We start from the raw sequence: 22524 nt of genomic DNA on the forward strand, positions 1-22524 counted from the left end.
GTGTTCGATTACCTTTCAAAAGAAACAAAATTTAGGAAAATCGGATCAAATTTACTCGAGTTATATGCAAAATACACTTAGGGCCGAGGAGCGGCCTCAGTCCAAGGACCCAAATTTCAAACATTTTTCTCACCACATTCTATTCGGTATTCAATTACCTTTCATATAAGACAAAAACTAGCAAAATTGGATGATATTTACTCGATCTATACGTAAAATACACTTAGGGCCGAGGACCCAAATTTAAAACGTTTTTCGCCACATTATATTCGGGCTTCGATTACCTTTCAAATGAAACAAAAATTACGAAAAAAGGATGAAATTTACTCGAGTTATATGCAAAATACACATAGGGCCCTAGTTGCCTTTCACTTCTAGGGCCCTAACTCACGGTCCATTCACCCGATTTTAATAAACTTTTTTTTCCTGGATCGGTATCGACAATACCTATCTTTTGCCGTTTCATTTGCATTTCCATCGTTTTTTTTGCCGTAAATATCCCCAAAAGACCTTAAAGCACTTAGGCGGCCCTAACTCACGAAGGGCCGACCCAAATATGCCCATCTTCGAACTTAGCCTCACTATTTTGATTATCTTTCAGTGAAAAAAAAAATTTGAAATCGGATTCGATTTACTCAAGATATCGACGTGACGGACAGACGGACAGACAAAATTTTTATTGCGGATTCGCTATCTATGAACATAGGCAAACACTTTGCCCTTACCGTCTGCTTCGAATTCCATCAATTACACACGGCATCGTAATCCTATAAGCCCCTTTGTACTTCGTACGGGGCTAAAAACAGGACATCGATTAAAACTGGAAATTGACTCGAAATGGCTGAGAAGTCAGAAATAGAATGTTTTAAAATTATAAAATCGCAAAAATTTCTCGCTCGCTCCGCTCGCTATCATCCCCTATCTTCTCATTTTTCGCATGCGCTAAGACGTGACAAATATTTCGCTGAGAAGTCCGAAATAGAATTGTACAAAGTAGAAAATTGAAAAATTTTCTCGCTCGCACCACTCACGATCACTTCATATCTTATCAAAAATTACAGATGCTGAACGTCATAGATTTAGGGTCGTAGTCAGAGAATAGAATATTTTCAAAGTACAAATCGCTAAAATTTTTCGCTCGCTCCGCTCATGATCATTAAATAACTTCACATTTATAATATTTTTCGTTTCATTATCTCAGCTATTGTATTGCCTGCCAATTAATTCCAGCAGCCTGGGCCTGCGACATCTACAAGTGCGATTTTGGATACCGGGAAAAAAACATTATTTGCACACGCGAAATGAGTGCATGGTGAGCTTGAACATAGTCATACTACACAATGAAATTTTCTTGTTGCTTGTAGAGGACAGTCCAATGATTAATAATCACATAAAATGAAAATCGAAAGTTCCGCAAAAATTTAAAAAAAAATCGGATTTTTTAAAAATAGCTGCCCTCGGTGAACTTTGACTGCTGATATGTACTACTTCTTCTTCTTCTTCTTTTTCAGCCTGTTTCTATCCACTGCTGGATGTACGCCTCTCCAACTTCTTTCCATTTCGTACGATCCATTGCCATTTGCTGCCAGTTTGTACCTGCAATATTCTTAATTCCGTTTGTCCATCTCTCTCGTCTTTTATATGGTCGCCAGTTCATGATCTTTTTGGTCCAACGTTCGTCTGTCCTTCTTGCAATATGTCCCGCCCAGCTCCATTTCAGAGATGCTATTCTTTCCATGACATCAACGACCCTGGTTTGTTGTCGAATCCATTGATTCGTCATTCTGTCTCTGAGTGTTATTCCAAGCATACTCCGTTCCATGGCTCTTTGTGTCACTCTCAATTTATCTTCGGATGCTTTCGTTAAAGTTAACGTTTCCGCTCCATAAGTGAGCACTGGAAGGACACAAGTGTCGAAAACTTTGCGTTTCAGACAATTATTCATTTTGCTTTTGAAAATTAGTCTGAGTTTTCCGAACGCTGCCCATGCAAGACCAATCCTACGTCTTATTTCTGCAGTTTGGTTGTCCAGACCTAACTTCAGTTTATGTCCTAGATATACATAGCTGTCGACTCGTTCAATGACAGTGTCACCAATTTTGATTTCTCTATCGTCCCTGATGTTGGTCATGACTTTGGTTTTCGATAAGTTCATCTTGAGGCCAAATTTGCTTGCCTTTTCACTTAACTGTTGTAGCATAAGCTGAGCCTAGAGCGCTGCGCCGTTCAGCCAAGCCGATGCCGCCGCCGAAAAAGCACATCAGCCGTAACCGCCGCCGATATCCCTCTCAGCCGCCTCAGCCGTGTTAAAAATCGGCGGCGGAAGATGGCTTGCGAAAGTTTTGGTTTTAATACAGTTTGGGAGAATTTTGCAGCAATTTTTTTCGTTGGCTTACAAAATTGTACGCACCTGTCGACTGGTAGAGGGCAGTACAATAAAGTCATGAATGTACTACATGTGAAATGGTAAAACGTGCGCGTGTTGTAGTTGTAGTACGAGTAAGATCAGCTTAAACAGCTAAAGCCTTTGTTGAATGTTTGATTCCATTTTTAAATAGAAGCGGTTTCGCCTATTTCATATGAAACAAATATCTCTGTAACTGACTTCTGACTTGCGTACTTCTATGAGATTTGATTCGATTGTAACAATACAGTACAGTGAACGACATCTCAAATGTCTCACTGTCAAATTTTTCTGAGAATTTTATTGTGTCATTGCAAATTCACAATGACATTCTCTGAAAAAAATGACAGTGAGACATTTGAGATGTCGTTCACTGTAGTACAAAAGTGAATATCGTCAGGTATTTTGATTTGGGACTCATTGTGGATTCCAAATGATTCTACACAAAATGTGTTTAACAAAAGAGGACCTAGATTAATTTCATTTCAGCTGGCGATCGCGTGCCTAACAAAAATTCCGAATATGAAATATTAGTCCTTTATTGGTGAAACAAATTTTGTGTGGAATCATTCACTTTTCTTCTACTGTATTTTAATTTTGTTATTCAGCCGGCTGAGCCGGCTAGCCGCCATAAATATCATACTAGCCGGCCGCCGAAGGGTGTCGGCTACGTTTTAGCCGCCAAGTGTCCATCGGCTGAACGGCGCAGTGCTCTAGCTGAGCCTGACCTAGATTCACTGCTATCGGTACAATGTCATCAGCGAAGCGGAGATTGCTCAGGTACTCTCCATTTATATTTATTCCCATTTTACTCCAGTTTAACTTCGTAAAAACACTCTGCAGAATCGCCGTGAATAATTTCGGTGAAATAGTGTCACCCTGCCTTACACCTCGGCCGATTCTGAATTTCTCCGTGCTCTTATGAGAAGTAGCATTTTTGTACACATATCGAATTGTGTTGGAGTACCTTGAGTCTACTCTACATTCGTCTAATGCGTCCAATATCGACCATGTTTCCACTGAATCGAAAGCTTTTTCGAAGTCTATGAATAGCAAGACTATGTCGATGTTGTATTCACGACACTTCTCAATAAGCGTTCTCATCACCTGCAAATGGTCGTTTGTGCTGAAACCAGATCTGAAAGCAGCTTGTTCAACAAGTTGGTAGAAGTCGAACTTGTTAGTGTTCCTCTTCGTAATGATTTTCATAAACAACTTGTAGAGTGTTGACAATAGGCTTATGGGCCGGTAATTTTCCAGCTTTGTTATGTCTCCTTTTTTATGCAGCAATGTAATTACCGCATTTTCCCAGGCTTCTGGTACTTCTTCCCATTGGAGACATTGATTAAACAAAGCCGTGATTGCCTTTAATAATGAGTCTCCACCTAGTTTAATGGCTTCCACTGGAACACCATCTTCTCCGGGAGACTTTTTGTTTTTCATCTTGGCTACTGCAGCTTTGACTTCATCAACAGTTATGTCGGGCATATCCTCCGATCCCCCGTTTCTTATTATTGGTCTATCTTCGGTTTCTTCCGTTGGACTCTGTCTTGCTGAAGAAAACAAATTCTCATAAAATTCTGTTGCAACGTTTAATATCGCATTTCGATCCGTTTGGATCGTTCCTGTTTTGTCTCGTAATTTGAAGATTTCTTTTTTGGCGTTTGTCATTTTTCTCCGTAGGACTTTCATATTGCAGTTAGCTTCAATTATGTTTTGAGCCAATTGGACATTATATTTTCTTTCATCCGATCTCCTTGCTTTGTTGATACTTTTAGACAGGTTCCGGTATTCCACCGAATCTCGTACTCCGGTTTTTACCAACTCTGCTCTGCTTGCGATCAGGTCTAGTGTTTCTCTGCTGAGTTTTGATTCTTTCCCTTGGACGGATTTGCATTTGGATTTCATGAATCCCATTATTCTATCGACGATTTTGGTATTCAATTCGTCCAATGTTTCACATTGATTGTTGACGTTGTCTAATTCGGCAGTCATTTTCGTAGCAAATTCTTCATTTTGTGTGTAAAGCCGTTGTACGTCAATCCTTTCACATTTTTGAACTAGTTGTGATCTTTGAAATCTGGTATTTTAAGTGACTCTTGCACGAACCATTCGGTAATCACTACCTGCTGAAAAATTGTTTAGGACCGTAACGTTCTTAACGGTTGACTTACAGCCAGTTATAATGTAATCGATCTCATTTTTCGTTACACCATCTGCACTAGCCCAAGTCCATTTCCGTTGAGGCTTTCCGGCAAAAAATGAATTCATTGCGTACAAATTGTGTTGCTGTAGGAAGTTGAGTAGAGCATTTCCACGCTCATTTCTTTGGTCGTTGCTAAAACTACCAATAGAAACTTCGGAGTCTTCTTCTCGTTTTCCCAGCTTCGCATTGAAATCACCGATTAGATATTGGTACTACTAGTACAGTAGAATTGGACAAGGTCTATCTATGTTCATTAGCCTTCATAACGATACCAAAACATGTCATGCATGTGTCTAGATAAGTATCCTCAGCAAGTGTATTTTTGCACATAAGTCGTCCCACTAACCAATGCTAGAAGGGGCATACACTTTTGGTTACTTTTCAATTTCATTTTTCGCCATTTCACAGTAATTGTTTCACAGTTACCAATGTTCATTTACTCAAAAAGATTCAACTGTTTATTTTCTCATTCTCCTGCAGCTCCGGAACAATATGTAGCAAACAATTATGTCTATGACTCCCAACCGATAACAGTAACATGTTTCAATTGCAGAAGCAAGGTCGTTACGAAAACCTTTCGATCAGCGAATACAGTTTGGTGTTATCTGTATGAGTTTGAAATGATTTAAAATTTGTGATCGACTTTTATATTTTACACACAATTTTTTTTTCCTGAAAATGTTTCAAACAGATGCGGCCTTTTCGCACTATGTTGCTGTCGAGACGTGGAACATCGTTGTCCCCAGTGCAATGTCATTCTCGGAATATACAAGGGGTGTTAACTCCTCATTGTCGATTGCTGTTGAGATGTGTACCTCAAAATTTTTGTAATTTTTACATAAAACGGTAACACAATATAAAATTTTGGGTTTTGTCTACTTAAAAACAATCTACAACTCCTGACCAAATCTAAAACCTGAGTTTACTTTAGTTTTTAGCCCCGTACGAAGTACTGGGGGCTTATAAGATTAATATGCCGTTTGTAACACGTCGAATTGGAAGCAGTCAGTAAGGGCAAAGCATTTGGCTATGTTCATAGATGACGAATCCGCAATAAAAAAAATGTCCGTCCGTCCGTCCGTGACCCCTCTAGCTTGAGTAAATCACAACCTTTTTTCAAAATTCTTTTTTTCCCCGATTGGTATCGACAAAAGTAAGGTCAAGTTCGAAAATGGGCATTGTAGAGTCGGCCCCTCCAGAGCTAGTGCCCTATAGGTGTTTTTCAGTCTTTCGACGATATCTACCGAAATACGCACGCAATAGCTGCTTGTGATATATCAAGACGTATTGACGAGTAGAACAAAGTTGCTGAACATTGTTTTTGGGTAAGATGCAACGCGGGCTTGTTGGGAGGGCTCAAAGGTCGTTACTCGGCCCTAAGTGTTTTTTGCACATAAATCGAGTAAATCTCATCCGATTTTGCTAGTTTTTGTTTCATTTGAGAGATAATTGAATGCCGAATAGATTGGTGGCAAAAAAAGTTTTAAATTTGGGCCCTTGGACTAAGGCCGCTACTCGGCCCTTAGTGTTTTTTGCACATAAATCGAGTAAAACTCATTCGATTTTGCTAGTTTTTGTTTCATTTGAGAGATAATTGAATGCCGAATAGAATGATGGCAAAAAAGTTTCAAATCTGGGCTCTTGGACTAAGGCTACTCGGCCCTAAGTGTTTTTTGCACATAAATCGAGTAAATCTCATCCGATTTTGCTAGTTTTTGTTTCGTTTTAGAGATAATTGAATGCCGAATAGAATGATGGCGAAAAAAGTTTCAAATTTGGTCCCTTGGACTAAGGCCGCTACTCGGCCCTAAGTGTTTTTTGCACATAAATCGAGTAAATCTTATCCGATTTTCTAATTTTTGTTTCGTTTGAGTGGTAATTGAATGCCGAATAGAATGTTGGCAAAAAAAGTTTCAAATTTGTGCCCTTGGACTCAGGCCGCTACTCGGCCCTAAGTGCTTTTTGCACATAAATCGAGTAAATTTTTGTTTTATTTGAGAGGTAATTGAATACCCAATGGAAAGTTGGCAAAAAATTTTGGGTTTCTAAAATAATGTCGTAAATTGTTGGTTTTATTTGAGAGGTACTTCGTACGGGCTTTCGTAATTGCGCTATGCGCAATTTTAAATATGAACACTTTCAGTAAATTTGACCATGCCCAACTTGACTTGCATTTTGGTAACAGACGCATTAGAGGGTTGTAGACGTATTAGGGTTCCGGGCGTATTACGGCTATGGACGTATAATGGTTACGGACGAAATAGGATTACGGGTCGTACGGGGCTAAGTCGCAGCAAACGCTCCGACTGTTCTGATGCCTTGTTTTATTGCGGATTCGTCATCTATGAACATAGGCAAATGCTTTGCACTAACCGTATGCTTCTAATTCGACATGTTACAAACGGCATATAAGCCCCCAGTACTTCGTACGGGGCTAAAAAATGTCCATCCGTCTGTGACCCCTCTAGCTTGAGTAAATCACAACCTTTTTTGAAAATTCTTTTTTTTTCCGATTGGTATCGACAAAAGTAAGGTCAAGTTCGAAAATGGGCATGGTAGGGTCGGCCCTTCCAGAGCTAGGGCCCTATAGGTGTTTTTCAGTCTTTCGACGATATCTACCGAAATACGCACGCAATAGCTGCTTGTGATATATCAAATGAAAGGTATTGACGAGTAGAACAAAGTTGCTGAACATTGTTTTTGGGCAAGATGCAACGTGGGCTTGTTGGGAGGCCTCAAAGGTCGTTACTCGGCCCTAAGTGTTTTTTGCACATAAATCGAGTAAATCTCATCCGATTTTGCTAGATTTAGTTATTATGGAAGGTTATTGAATAGAAAGAGAACGTGGTGAAAAAAGTTTCAAATTTGGGCCCTTCGACTAGGGCCGCTTTGTGGCCCTATGTGGTTTTTGCTCATACATCGAGAATATTTCATCAAACTTTGCTACTTTTTGTTTCGTTTGACAGATAATTCAATAACGAAAGAAAATTGGTAAACAAAAGTTGTAAAGTCCTAAAATTACATCGTAAACTTTTGTTTTATACGTGAGAAGTACTTCGTACGGGATTTTGAAATTGCGCTAATCGCAATTTTAAAGATGAACACTTACAGTTAATTTGCAAAAATAGGCAATAATGCCAAGTACGCAATAAGATTACGGGAGCATTTTGATAACGGACGAATAAGGGTTCCGGGACTATTAGGGCTACGGACGTATAATGGTTTTGGGCAAAATAGGTTTACGGGGCAGTCGCAGCAAACGCTCCGACTGTTCTGATGCCTTGTTTTTGTAGAGAACAGACTGAAGAAACGAAACAAAATTCTTAGATTTCACTTCATAAATTTTTTGAAAAAAGTAAGTTGAGCTTAAAATTGTGACTTCCTTTTTGCTCGCCTCGTTGGTCGAGTTGGATTTATAAACCAGAGGTTGCTAGTTCAAGCCCAGCTGTGGACATTATGAGCAAAAATGCTTTCACTTCAGATTTTGATGTCTAGTATGTTTCACTAAATGAAAATTAAAGTTTGTTGGTTTCACCAGAGTTCACAGGAACTCACAATTCTCGTATTGTTGTTTACAATTTGATTTTGTATCAACATCAACTATGTAGTATTTTCAGATTGCTGATCTAATAAAACTCAAATCAAATATAATGTCTCCAATTCCCAATTCACCAAATCAAGGGAAAAATCTCACTGTATTTTTGGTATCATTTACGTTCCGAGCGCAAGGTCATCAGTTTTCGCTGGCTATTTTTAAATACCATGTGTCGCTTTTTCCTCTTCTGAACACGCGTTGTATTTATTTTTAATTCACTCTCTCATTCGAACATCTCCAAACTGTAGATGGTAATTGTACCCGGTTGCAAATAATAACAGGAAATATTTTCGTGGTAGATTCCGTTGTATAATGTTGAAGAAACGAAAATAAAATCATTTTCACCATTCGCAGTTCAACTTTGTGATCGAAAAACAGCGTCGTTACGAAACGTCTTCACGTTAAATTTTGTAAGACGATGAATTAGTAAGGATAGCGACCCAAGAAACTTCTTTTCCAGATTAATGTAAAAGCAAATGTTATCATAATGAATTGATTATTTCGAGTGCAAATAGCATCGTCAATCGTTAGAGCACAATGAACTCATGCCCTATGGGTCCCGGTTCGACTCCCGAAGTGAACATGCTCTATGATTTCTTACAATAATTTCGAATTGATAGATATTCAAAAAAATACGTATGCCCGAACAACAGGCCCATCGGCGGCAAAGGTGCAGGAGTCCATGAATATAATATACATTCAACCCACTTAATCTATCTATCTATTCGACACTGTTTGCAACAAGGCACTACAGTCCATACTTATTTCCATGACAATTTTATCGCACGCAGGTGGTAGTAGTTCATAAACGATCAGTTGAAAAAGATCATTTTTTGCATGAGAGTCTAATATTATTCACGCAATTGATGTGATTATTTTGCGTAGAAAATTCTAAAATAAGGCAGAAAATGGTGAAATTATTCTCAGTTCATTTGTTTTTTATTGCGATTTTTCTGTGCAATGAGAATTCAGCACAAGGACAGACGTTGAAAATAACGGCAGTGATAGTAAGTCGGAAAAATTTAGTAAAACTTGTAATAGTTTTGGTTTCTAATTTTTTTTTTCAATATCATTTGTAGAATGAGCCGTACGTGATGCTAAAACAGTCGGTCAAACCTCTTACCGGAAATGATCAATTTGAAGGCTACTCAATTGATTTGATAGATGAAATATCCAAAATACTCGACCTCAACTATTCAATTCAACTGGCTCCCTACAATAGCGATAAAAGAACAGGCGCATGGGACTGTATCGTTACGGAGTTAATTCAACATCACACTGATATCGCAATCGGCGATCTAACAATCACATCTGAACGCGAAGAAGTGGTTGAATTTTCAACACCATTTATGAATACAGGCATCTCAATACTGTAGCGTACGAGTGGTGTGCAACAATGTAGAAATATTTCGGTGCTTCTACATTAGAACCAAACACTCACATGTACTTGTGTGAACGTTCGAAGTTTCGTTCTTGCAAAACACTCGTACGTGTCTTTGTTGGTATGAAAGTTGCTGAAACGTTCCTTCTATTTGTCGGGCGGACGTATTATATTTAGTGATAATGAATGTCGCTGTGATGATCTAGTGAATCTTGGATGTGCGTAGCCTCCCTAACAGTACCCAGTTTTGTAGGTTATAATATTTATCGGCATATCATAGGCGAAAAGATAAGACACCAAAAGATTTTTAGTTGGCCTGTGGGAGTTCGTTCAGTGTACCGAACGTTTTACTGCTTAAAAAAACAAATATTTCAGTTATTATGATCCAAACTTTATCCATAGATCCCTGTCAACACAACTTGCTGCTGGAGTCTGGTGGTCTGCCAATTGCGCCGCTTTTGCCACCAATGATATCGTCGAGTATACAATAGCAAGTGTTGAAGATTTGGACAGACAATTTCGCATCAAGTATGGGGTATAGGGATGAGCGGGTTGGGGTTTTTTCAAAACCCGCCCGAACCCGACCCGACCCGTTTTTCATTTCTGAAACCCGACCAGAGTAAACCCGACAGACTCTTAACCCGCCCGAACCCGACCCGACCCGATTTTCATTTTTGAAACCCAATCCGAAGTCAACCCGAAAGTTTTATAACTCGTCAAAGTTTTTTAGCAAATTTAGTTCAAATTTATGTGAGAAATGCTTGAAACTAATTTAATATTTTCAGAATTACGTTAAAAACGTGAAGAAACAACTTATATTGATACTTTTTATAAAATTTTAAATACTTCTGGTTGGAACTTTTAAATACTCCTGGAACCCGCCCGACCTGACCCGAATATTATTCTTTGAAACCCGATCCAAAGCAAACCAGAAGACTCTACAACCCGCCAGCCCAAAACCCGACGGGTCGGGTCGGGTTTGCGGGTTACCCGAATCTTCGGGCCAACCCGCTCATTCCTAATGGGGTAGTCAAAGGCGGTTCAACCGCATCATTTTTCCGCAATTCGAATAATCCAACATATGATATGATGCGGTCGACCATGGAATCGTCAGAATTAACGGCATTCGTATCAAACTCTGCCGAGGGTGTCAGTCGTGTGGTGAAGGGGGATGGTACATATAATTCATTCCATGAAAGGTGTGCGGCAAATGTTTCTTACATCCAGTGGTACAGTTTTCAGGAAAATATGCATTCTTAATGGAATCAGTTGCGATCGAATATGTTACCGAACGAAGATGCGACTTGACTCAGGTTGGCCCAGTGTTGGACAGCAAGAGTTATGGAATTGCAATGACCAAAAGTGAGAATTTCAAATGCATGTTGCAAGTAGTCACCAAAAAGTTACTTTTCCTTGTTCCACAGATTCTACCTATCGATCTCAAGTAAATGTCGCCATCTTGAAACTACAAGAAAATGGAAAATTGCAGACTTTACAGAAGCGTTGGTGGAAGGAAAAACGTGGCGGTGGTTCGTGCGATGTAAGACTTTATGAACAAGTAGACTCATGCAATAGAATTAATTGATTTTCGGATTTGTTTTCAAGTTTTTTAGTTCGAATGATAATTTTGTATATGAACTCGGCTTCGACAATCTTATTGGAGATTTTATTGTCCTAATAATTGGCTTGGGCATCGCGTGTATCATCGGCGCTTGTGAATGTCTGTTCAAATCACGAATGGAGCGATATATCTAAATACTAAAAAATTGTATCCAAAATATTTAATATTTGCGTCGTTTACATTCAACCCGAAGTCGAAGCTTTACTCTCCAGAGCAACGAAATTTTTTTAACAACTTCCATGTAGCTACCAAATAATTTCCAGGTCATCTGCAAAACTAGCAATTGGCTGGCAGTTCTGCCATCTTCATTACTTCCAATCTGATCACATTGCTGTATGGACCAACTTTTACTGACAATTCTCCAAGATTTGCCTGGTTATGGACATCTGATATGTGGCTGAACGACTTTTTATTTTGCCTCTAATGAAATTAGAAAAAAAATCTGTCTTTAGAGTTTGAGTACATTCTCAGCCTTGATTTTCACTTAGGGGTCATTCAAATAGTGAGGACGCACCTGAAGGGGGGAGGGGGGTTTCCGAAAATCGTGCAGAAGTGTGCGGTCTAGAGGGGGAGTTTTCAAAAACCGTGTGCACTCTTTTAAGAAATGTTATTTTAGTTTCACTTTTAAATTTTGAGTTATTATTCAACAGAAACTCTACTATATATAAGCCCCGCCCTTCCGCTTCAAAGTAGGCCTTCTTTTAGCTGTAGAAATTTTGCAAAGTTTCATTGATATGACCGAACTGTGAGCGCGTACAGCAATTATTCGATAAGGTTCACTGGTGAATCGTCAAGAGGATGATGACAAGTTTCATTACGCCGTTCAGCAATTCACTTTCGTTCTCAAATTTTCTTACATTTAGAGAGCGTAAAGTTATTGTTTTTTGTTCAGTTAAAACTGTCAAAGTTCACTATCTATGTATCTCTCTCCTCTACCTATGTCGGCAATATGGGTAGCTTTGTTAAAAATATCACAAATGCACCAGTGAATGTTATCGAAAAATTACTGTACGTTCCAGGTTGGAAAGCCTTGGAAAGGTAAACTCTCAGTGAAACTTGACAGCTCTCACCAGACGATTACGACGAACGAAAAATAATTACTGCACGCTCTCTGTATTTTCCAGATTAATTATGGACTCATTGTTAGATTCTGAAAATTTCGTTAAAAAAATTCGGTCAGTTTGAAAATCGACATCGGTAAATGGCGATTCTGACGAATTACAAGTGTTTCCATTTCATGTGAATACGTATGCCACATTTTCAACATCATACATATATTTTCGGACATCGGTGTATTCTACGCCGCTTCGTGGAATTTACTGCCACAGAAACGCTGGAATTGAAAATTGAAAAGTCTCGTTTTTTCCGCCTTTCTGGTCGACTTTTGAACGACTTTTAGTGGGGTTTTTTTGAAAAACGTGCAAAGGCGTCCAAGGGGATGGGCGACTCAAATATCGCATCTAAACACCGTGCGCACTATTTGAATGACCCCTTACTCCGAAAACCGGTGGCACAAGTTGGGGAACTCTTCCCGGATATGAAACATAAATTGACGGCTGATCAGCAGTCTTTTGTTATCTATAGAGTGAGATGCAAAAACTGCTCAAAATGGTACATCGGCGAAACGACGTGGTGTCTATGTGACAGATTTGCAACGCATATCTCTGATGTAAGAAACATGGGAAAAAATCCTAGAAAAACAGCGCTGATCAAACATGTTTTCGACACTAGTCCGAACAACCATCAATTCGACTTCAACGGCATGGAGATTTTGAAAAAAGTGCGGAAAAAAGGTGTCATGAAAATTCACGAGGCCAACCAGATTATCCTACATGACAACGAAACAGTCAACTTCAAATCAGATGCAGCGCACATTTCTCCAGTCTTCTTCAACATAATAAAAAACAACTCCAAAACTCCGAATATAAACCCTCCGGCACCAACTTTGTACAGTGACCCACCTGCAACAGATGTTCTGACAAATGTTGACATAGGTCATGTCAACACAAACAACAACAATCAACACAATATTGAACCCAGATATAATCTGCGGCCAAGAAATCGAATTTAATTCAAAATTGTTGTGACATTAGAAGTAACGTAAGTTTAAGTGAAGCTCAGCTTCAACATGTAGAGCCGATTCGTTTATGATTACTTATTGTTTTAGCCATGATTATGGTCGGTAACGACGACCGAATGCAAGGGGAAACAATAAACAAATTTTCGTAAACAAATCGTTTCATTGGTTGTCCACACAAGCAATACAAGATCAAGGAATTAAAATCTTTAATTTTGCAATCGAAATTTCTCTCGAAATTTCAAATCAAAGAAAAATTAACAGAAAGGCCTCAGCAGGAAAATTTCGATTGGAAATCGAAGAAAAAAACATAGCTAACGCCGACCCGTACGAAACACCTATTCGTATCAAAAGCCTTTAATGTGAAACTCTTCATTTCTCTTACTTCATTTTCTTCTCTGCTGAAAAACTATTCGCCCTTTAAAATCACTTACATTATCCACTCTTTGCCTTGTTATCATATACAACTAAATTGCCGGAGGCAATATAGACAGCCCCGTACGAAGACAAATTTCATAAATTCCTATTTAAACAGCTATATACCGCTATATTTACCTATATTTTCCTATAAATAAACCTTCCACAGATAAATATATGCTATTATATAGCTCTATATGCCTGTATATAGCTCAATATAGCTGTATATAGGTATATATAGGTGTCCATATATGGAATCCCTGAAACCCCACACACATAACAAATTATTTCCATGTTAACAGAAACTCTCTAAGTATCATTTTTCCCAAGATATTTCTATTTTACTAAAATCCAATATGGCCGCCGGCAGCCATTTTGTTAGGAGACCGGAAATAGTACCGACGCTTTACATTCGTTAATACCTTTCAAACAAAAAAAAATTCATGAAATTCGGTCAAAATTTACTCGAGATATTGTCAAAATACACCACGTTCACTGTACTTCCGAGTAGCCAGATAAGAGCTCACTCCAAGAGACCTAGCTCACGCTCCGGAGAACATAATTTCATAAAAAACATTTTCCCTGATTGGTACGGTCAATACCTATCTAATAAAGCTAAAACAGACGAAATATGTTCAAATGTGGCCGACCTACAAGCAAAAACTGCTTGCCACCCTGTGCCTGTTTCACACCAAGGGGTCTAACTCACGAGTCGGTCATCCGATTTCTAAAAACTTTTTTTTTGTCGATCGGTATTATAAATACCTTTTTTTGACGTATCACTTAAAAGTGTAACGTTTGAATGTCCGGAGATATCTTCGAAAAACTGTAAAGCACTTATTGGGCCACAGCTCGGGAGGGGTCGATCCAAAATCACTCATCTTCGAACTTAGCCTGTCTTCTGACATTACCAAACGGGAAAAAAAAGAATTTTCAAAATCGGATGCGTTTTACTCAAGTTATCGTGCAGACAGACGGACAGACGGACAGACGGACAGACGGACATTTTTTTATTCGCGGATTTGGCATCTCTAGACAACCACAATAGGTTTCCCCTTACTCAGGGAGTCCAATTCGACGTGTTACAAACGTATGCGTAAACCCATAAGACCCCAGTACTTCGTACGGGTCTAATTAGCCGAACGACCCTCTCCTAATCAAAATTTGTATACTAGCGAGCGAAGTGAGCTAAATTTTTTTAAATAAATTTTTCGTTAGTTGTACATTTTATATTCCAATTCCACTCAAAAAAATTTCCCAATTTTTTTTTCTTTAAAAATTTTTCACCACCAAATCGCAGCGCCCGCCCTAGGCAGATGTCTCAATTGTCCGTGTGATGTGGCACAGCTGTGTGATTCACTTTTACTGTATTAGTTACACAATATTAATCAGTCATACGAATCGAGTGCCAAATTGGAAAAAGGCCCTGAACTGAAGGGCTTTTTGACTTTTCCACGAAGGACTTTTTTCAGTGTGAGCCTGACTCCAAGAGACCTAGCGCACGCTCTGGTAAACCGAATTTCAAAACCTTTTTTCCCTGATTGGTACGGTCAATACCTATCTAATAAAGCGAAAGTAGACGAAGTATGTTCCAATTTGGCCGTCCTACAAGCAAAAAATGCTTGACTAACTCACGAGTCGGTCATCCGATTTTTAAAAACTTTTTTTTTTGTCGATCGGTATTGTAAATACCTTCCATTTGACGTATCACTCATAAGTGGAGCCTTTAAATGGCTGGAGATATCTTAGAAAACCCCAAAAGTACACTTATCGGGACCCAGCTCGAGAGGGGTTGACCCGAAATCACCCATCTTCGAACTTAGCATGTCTTTTGACATTACCAAACGGGGGAAAAAGAATTTCAAAATCGTTTGTATTTTACTCAAGGTAGATAACCCACAGACAGACGGACATTTTTTTCAGCTGATTTGGCATCTATGGACAACCACAATAGGTTTTCCCTTACTTAGATAGTCCCATTCGACGTGTTACAAACGTATGAGTAAACCTATAATACCCCAGTACTTCGTACGGGTCTACAGAGTAGGAGTTTTCATTGTTTTAAACCAACTGTCAGGTACTAAACGGCGAAGTGCGTTCACAGCTTAAGTTTAATCACAGTTTACAGGAAACAATGGACACGACAGAAAAACGAAGAGCAAAACGGATGACTATTGAACTTTGGTATTAAGTTGTTCTGTTAAATTGTGAGATTTCAGTTGTTGATATAAGTTGGTCTTAGAAACTTTGCGTCACAAACCTCAGCTACCGCTGAAAACCAGGAAAAATTAATTGAGTTTGTAACCAAAAATATTACAAAAAAGCCACTCAAAAGGCGCGAATGTTGCGCAAGCTGTACTTTCCAACTTTTTTCATAAAAATGGTTTTATCTTTGTCGAGTGGTTTTCGTAATGTCATTTTCGGTTGAAATGTTGGATGATGATCGAATAACATACGATGCAAGAAAGTGAGGAAAACTGTTTTAGAATAGCATGGCAGGAGGCAGTCTTTTTCTTTTTGAACTTAGAAGGTCTGTAGAGTGAACTTACTCCGAAATGAAATAGAGTTTTATGATGAAAGATAAGAAGATATTTTGACATGTACCCCAAGGCAAGTTAAAATAAACTGGTCTTCTGTCCTCTCGCCCCAACGTACCACGTTGAAAGACAAGCAAATACTTTGACAAGTACCCCAAGGCAAGTTATAACAACTAGTCTTCGGTTTGCTCGCTCTGATCATAACATTCTATGCCCTATTACGAATTGATTTTTAGACCCGTACGAAGTACTGGGGTCTTATAGGTTTACGCATACGTTTGTAACACGTCGAATTGGACTCCCTGAGTAAGGGGAAACCTATTGTGGTTGTCTAGAGATGCCAAATCCGCGAAAAAAAAAATGTCCGTCTGTCCGTCTGTCTGTCTGTCTGCACGATAACTTGAGTAAAACGCATCCGATTTTGAAAATTCTTTTTTTTCCCGTTTGGTAATGTCAAAAGACAGGCTAAGTTCGAAGATGAGTGATTTTGGATCGACCCCTCCCGAGCTGTGGCCCAATAAGTGCTTTACGGTTTTTCGAAGATATCTCCGGACATTTAAACGTTAAACTTGTAAGTGATACGTCAAATAAAAGGTATTTACAAAAAAAAAGTTTATGGAAATCGGATGACCGACTCGTGAGTTAGACCCCTTAGTGTGGAACAGGCACAGGGCGGCAAGCAGTTTTTGCTTGTAGGTCGGCCACATTTGAACATATTTCGTCTGTTTTAGCTTTATTAGATAGGTATTGACCGTACCAATCAGGGAAAATTTTTTTATGAAATTATGTTCTCCGGAGCGTGAGCTAGGTCTCTTGGAGTGAGCTCTTATCTGGCTACTCGGAAGTACAGTGAACGTGGTGTATTTTGACAATATCTCGAGTAAATTTTGACCGAATTTCATGAATTTTTTTTTGTTTGAAAGGTATTAACAAATGTAAAGCGTCGGTACTATTTTCGGTTTCCTAACAAAATGGCTGCCGGCGGCCATATTAAATTTTATTAAAAGTGATATAAAGTGGGAAAAATGATGCTTAGAGAGTTTCTGTTAACATGGAAATAATGTGTTAAGTGTGAGGGGTTTCAGGGATTCCATATATGTACAGCTATATTGAGCTATATACAGGCATATAGAGCTATATAATAGCATATATTCCTCTGTGAAATGTTTATTTATAGTGAAATATAGGTAAATATAGCGGTATATAGCTGTTTAAATAGGAATTTATGAAATTTGACTTCGTACGGGGCTGTCTATATTGCCTTCGGCAATTTAATTGTATATGATAACAAGGCAAAGAGTGGATAATGTAAGTGATTTAAAAGGAAGAATAGTTTTTCAGCAGAGAAGAAAATGAAGTAAGAGAAATGAAGAATTTCACATTAAAATGCTTTTGATACGAATAGGTGTTTCGTACGGGTCGGCGTTAGCTATGTTTTTGTTTTGGATTTTGACGGATTATTACCCCAACGAGATGTGTCTGTTTGTCAATGACTCCAGTTCAAAGGAGAATACAAACACACTCATCACACACACAACATACAGTGGTGTGAACTGTCAAAATCCAGAACAAACAAAACACTTTGTAATAAGTGCTATTTGTGTTCGAATTAGCGCTGGAACACTAAATTCAAACTGCACATTCACATAATCTACGACTTCAGTTAAGAGGACCTTTACGATCCTTACTTTCATTGAGCGCTAGACCGCAATATTTTCATTGCAATGCGAGCCCGCAGTCAGCTTAGTTTTATGCCCGTACTTGATGCCCAATAATTTAATTAAATAAATCTCCTTTAACCAGTACCCGCATATTATTAGCGAGTGTAGGGTGTTACCAGCGTATCTGGAATCCAGATTCTGGATCTGCGTTACATGCACAAAGTATGTAGCATTGTATGTCGCCTCGAGTATCAGCTGATTAAAACCGTCGGTTGCGCTTGCATAAAGTAAAGAAGACTTCTTCTGCCCACGTGTATGCTTCTTAACTTTTATTTTACACAGATTTCAAGTGAATCTTTTTACAAAAGTAATCTCGTTGGTCGTAAAAAACCTCTTAAGAAAATTGCGAAAATTGCCGTAATCGAGCGATAGCGATAAGAATTGTTATCATTTCAGCACTTAATTCTAAACAAAATAAATTTACGATATTCGATGTAAATAATCACAAAATAACCTCAATCAAACTGTCAAAATAAAAATGCATTCCGTTCGATACATAGGATTTGATGACCGTTATGGATCTGGAGCTATCAGCAATCAATGATCCATTTTACCAAATTCCAAAAAGAAAAAACCACTTGTAGTTGTTGAAAGTGTAATTGGTAGTTGTCCAGATGGTGCGAGAGATGCTTTCGATATTTCATAAAAATAAAAAGACCACTTAGAATCATTTGATACCCTTAATACAGAGCATATGGCATTTTTTTTTGCAATTTCGCAACGGACTATAAACAACACTAAGGCTTACTTACCCACAGCGTGAGGCTATTAGTTTAACAAGCGAGAGTACAACCATTCAACAAACAAAGCAATTGCTTTTCCCTTTCCCATGGTTTACGTTTAGTGAATACAAAAATCTCTTCGAGAAAAGTGTGACGCAGTCTATGAAGTACAATTTCTAAAATGAATGATATCGCTAGAGTTGACGCTTTCAGCTTCGTTACGCAAAAAATAAATTTCACACCCAATTTTAGTTCAAACAAGCTGCCTTAGTTTTTCTCATCATCTGCCAAATAATTTTTACCAAAAAAAAATTTGACTGGAAACAACAAAAATTGTACCAAAAAAGTCTGCGTCGCAAAGTGGCAGATGTTCAGGAACAGACCAGCAAGAAAATTTATCTGCCACATGCGACGCAGATTTTTTTGGTAAAATTTTGGTTGTTTCCAGTCAAATTTGTTTTTGGTAAAAATTATTTGGCAGATGATGAGATAAAACTAAGCCAGCTTGTTTGAACTAATTGGGTGTAATATTTAATTTTCGCGTAACGAAGCTGAAAGCGAAGAGATTTTTGTTGGGATATCAGTCGTTTTAGAAGTGCTTTTTAGAACGAAATTCGAAAATTTAACGAAATTCGAAAATTTGACGAAATTTGAAAATTTGACGAAATTCGAAAATTTGACGAAAATCGAAAATTTTACGAAAATCGAAAATTTGACGAAATTTGAAAATTTGACGAAATTCGAAAATTTGACAAAAATCAAAAATTTGACGAAAATTGAAAATTTGACGAAGAAAATAACTATCTGCAACCATTTGAGAAATAGCTCTAAAACCCTAATTGACCCACCCATTTCTAACTTTTGACATTTTTCACATATGCCCCTATGTTCTACTCGTAAAACTCTGAGACTTTGCCGAAGAAAGTAAGTCTCTATCTCTCATAACCCAAAAAAATATTAGTCCTTTCATCCTACGCTCGAGTAGCTCAAAATTTGGTCACTCTAATCACTCCAGCTCAAACGAATCTGACCCGATTTTTTAAATTATTCCCTTGACTGAAAGTCAATTTCAATTTCATTTATTTCCAAGAAAAAACTTCTAACATTAAACACACAACGTAGCTCCAGTATGCTACTATTCTAAGGAGCTACAACAGTTTAACATAAAATCAAATTAATAAAGTTGATATAAATCTAGACAACAAGGACAGCTAGCAAGGCGAAAAGTACCATGAGGTGATGGTTGTATCTTAAATCTTCATATTAAATTCTTAAACAGATAGAAGTGATATTTGCTCTTTATTCGATCGTGATTTTCGTTTACAGCTGATTTAATTTAATTAGAATCGAGTCGCGTCAGTAAATACGCTTTCAACGAACGACAAAATTGATTGAGGGTAAGTGAATTTCTGATCGTTGGCGGAAGGCCATTAAATAGCGTCGGACCAGAATAAAGTTTACCATAGTTCGACGAAATCTTAGGTTTCTTCAGCAAGTATGAATACCTTGTTTGGTAGTTTGGTAGTCAAGGGTCTTATGCCAGAAAATACCCTAAAATGTTAGTATATGTTAGTGTATGAAAAATTATCAAAACTTTAATTGTTTGAAATAATTTTTTTTTGTCACGACGATAACTTGAGTAATTCTTAACCGATTTGGATGATTTTTTTTTAATCAACGAGGAATGAAATTCCTGAGGTTAAGTTCGAAGATGAGCCATGTCGGGATAAGGTTCTGGAAACTATTCCAGAAAAACATGATTTTATTGATAATTGTAATTGATAATACAGTGCTGATAATTGCTATTGTGATAATGATAATTTAATGTGTTGTGGTGATATTATAGAAAATGTTATTAAAAACGTAGAAGAATGGGATTTCTGAGGTTAAGTTCGAGGATGGGCAATGTATAAGGTTCTGGAAAATATTTCAGAAAAATAAGTATCTGATAATAATTGGTAATAATAATATTGTTCCCTTGACTGAAGTCAAGGGTCTTACGCCAGAAAATACCCTAAAATGTTGGTAACAGTTTACAGTACAGTGTATGAAAAATTATCAAAACCTTAATTGTTTGTAACCATTTTTTTTTGTCATCACGATAACTTGAGTAATTCTTAACCGATTTTGATGATTTTTTTTTAGAAGGTGGGCTATGTCGGGATATAAGGTTCTGGAAACTATTCCAGAAAACAGGATTTTACTCTGTTGATACTTGATAATACATGATATTATACCGCTGATAATTGATTTTGTGATAATTTATGATAATTTAATGTGTTGTGGCGATATTGTATGAAATGTTATCAAAAACGGAATTGTTTGTAACCATTTTTTTTGTCATGACGATAACTTGAGTAATAATTCTTAACCGATTTTAATAAAATTTCTTTTAATCGACGAGGAATGGAATTCCCGAGATTAAGGTCGGAAGCTATTCCATTTACTATGTTGATAATTGATAATTATTGGTAATTGATCATTGATGATTCCCTTCACTGAGAGAAGAAGATACGTCTGTTTTGAATGAAGTCGTTGTCGTTCCAGTTGTCAAAGTTCGGATTAACAGTTAATTGGAACAAACTTTTAGGACTGTCGTATGACTTTTAAGAAAACAAAACAATTTACCGCATTAACTTAAGTATGGTTGCCACTCAACAAAAAAGTACTCCTTGAGATAGCGAACTGTCAAGTAAACAAAGCAAAAATTCATTTTTTTTTTCTTTCACATGGAGTATTTTTGTGGTAAATGGTAAATGGAGAAATAAAAATGGTTACTACAGTGGTATTATTGATATTTAGGTATTTATCTTCGTTCTGGTTACTTCATTTTCGCAATAATGCCACAGCGAAGAATTCGCCTAATTTAAAATACAATGCACTACGGCAATTATTTTTTATTTAATGCCACCACGAAAAAGGCTGTTGGCGCAACCTTCTAATAATACAACATTGGAAACCACAGCGGATCATACTGATACAGACAGAGTGTGAGTTGTGTGGATTGAGTGGAATTCATTGAAAACGTCAAATTAGTAACAAAAAAGACATTTGAAATGTTGGCGGATATACCTGAAATTACATATACAGTGAGCATATAGTATTACAAACAAGCAATTCTAACATTAGACAACTCCGACGAGTGTGAAGTTTTCGGCCCGAGCGAAGCGAGGGTCGTAATTCACACGAGTTACGGTATCATATTGCAATCTTAGACAGCTCGAACGAGTGAGAAGTTTGCGGCTAGGCCAAACCTAATATTAGACAACTCGTACGAGTGTGAAGTTTGCGGCCCGAGCGAAGCGAGGGTCGTAATTCACACGAGTTGCGGTATCGTATTGCAATATTAGACAGCTCGGACGAGCGATAAGTTTGCGGTTAGAGCGAATCGAAGGCCGTAATTGACACGAGTTGCGGTATCTTACTGCATTAGTTAACAACTCGGGTCTTATTAGATTATTGCACAATTTAAACGAATACAAAGTGACAACATTTCATTTTTGTAGAAGTAAATGTATCAAATTGAGAATTGTGTTAGATTATTACATCCATACCGTGACAAAAAGGCTTGGACTTCAGGAATTGTCCATTCTCACCCAGATGAAAAAATCAGTTAAAATAAAATAAGATAATCAAACCTGAAAGAACCAGGTTAAGACAACCCTGAGTTGATCACGAAGGCGGTGACACACAAAAACAAAATTCTTTCAGAACCTTGATTATAATATTCTGTAATATAAGGTAAAAGCAAAATGAAATGATCTAGTCTGGTTTTTGACAATTGAAATTCAGTTGACAAAAATGAGGCTCGATAATTTTGTTTTGCTTTCACTTTAATTGATT

At 37.8% G+C, this 22524-nt stretch overlaps 1 protein-coding gene across 1 annotated transcript; it reads left to right on the forward strand.

The window, feature by feature from the left end:
• Positions 1 to 10492: 10492 nt before the first annotated feature.
• LOC119082918 (glutamate receptor ionotropic, kainate 1-like) lies at positions 10493 to 11417 on the forward strand (the record flags this gene model as incomplete). The annotated part of the gene is made up of 4 exons (XM_037192574.1): positions 10493 to 10760; positions 10829 to 10948; positions 11011 to 11126; positions 11192 to 11417. Coding segments are annotated over 4 exons (654 nt in total), but the record flags the coding sequence as incomplete, so codon positions are not given.
• Between the last annotated feature and the right edge of the window lie 11107 nt (positions 11418 to 22524).

This window comes from Bradysia coprophila, unplaced genomic scaffold (genome assembly GCF_014529535.1).
Source record: "Bradysia coprophila strain Holo2 unplaced genomic scaffold, BU_Bcop_v1 contig_50, whole genome shotgun sequence".
NCBI lineage: Eukaryota > Metazoa > Arthropoda > Insecta > Diptera > Sciaridae > Bradysia > Bradysia coprophila.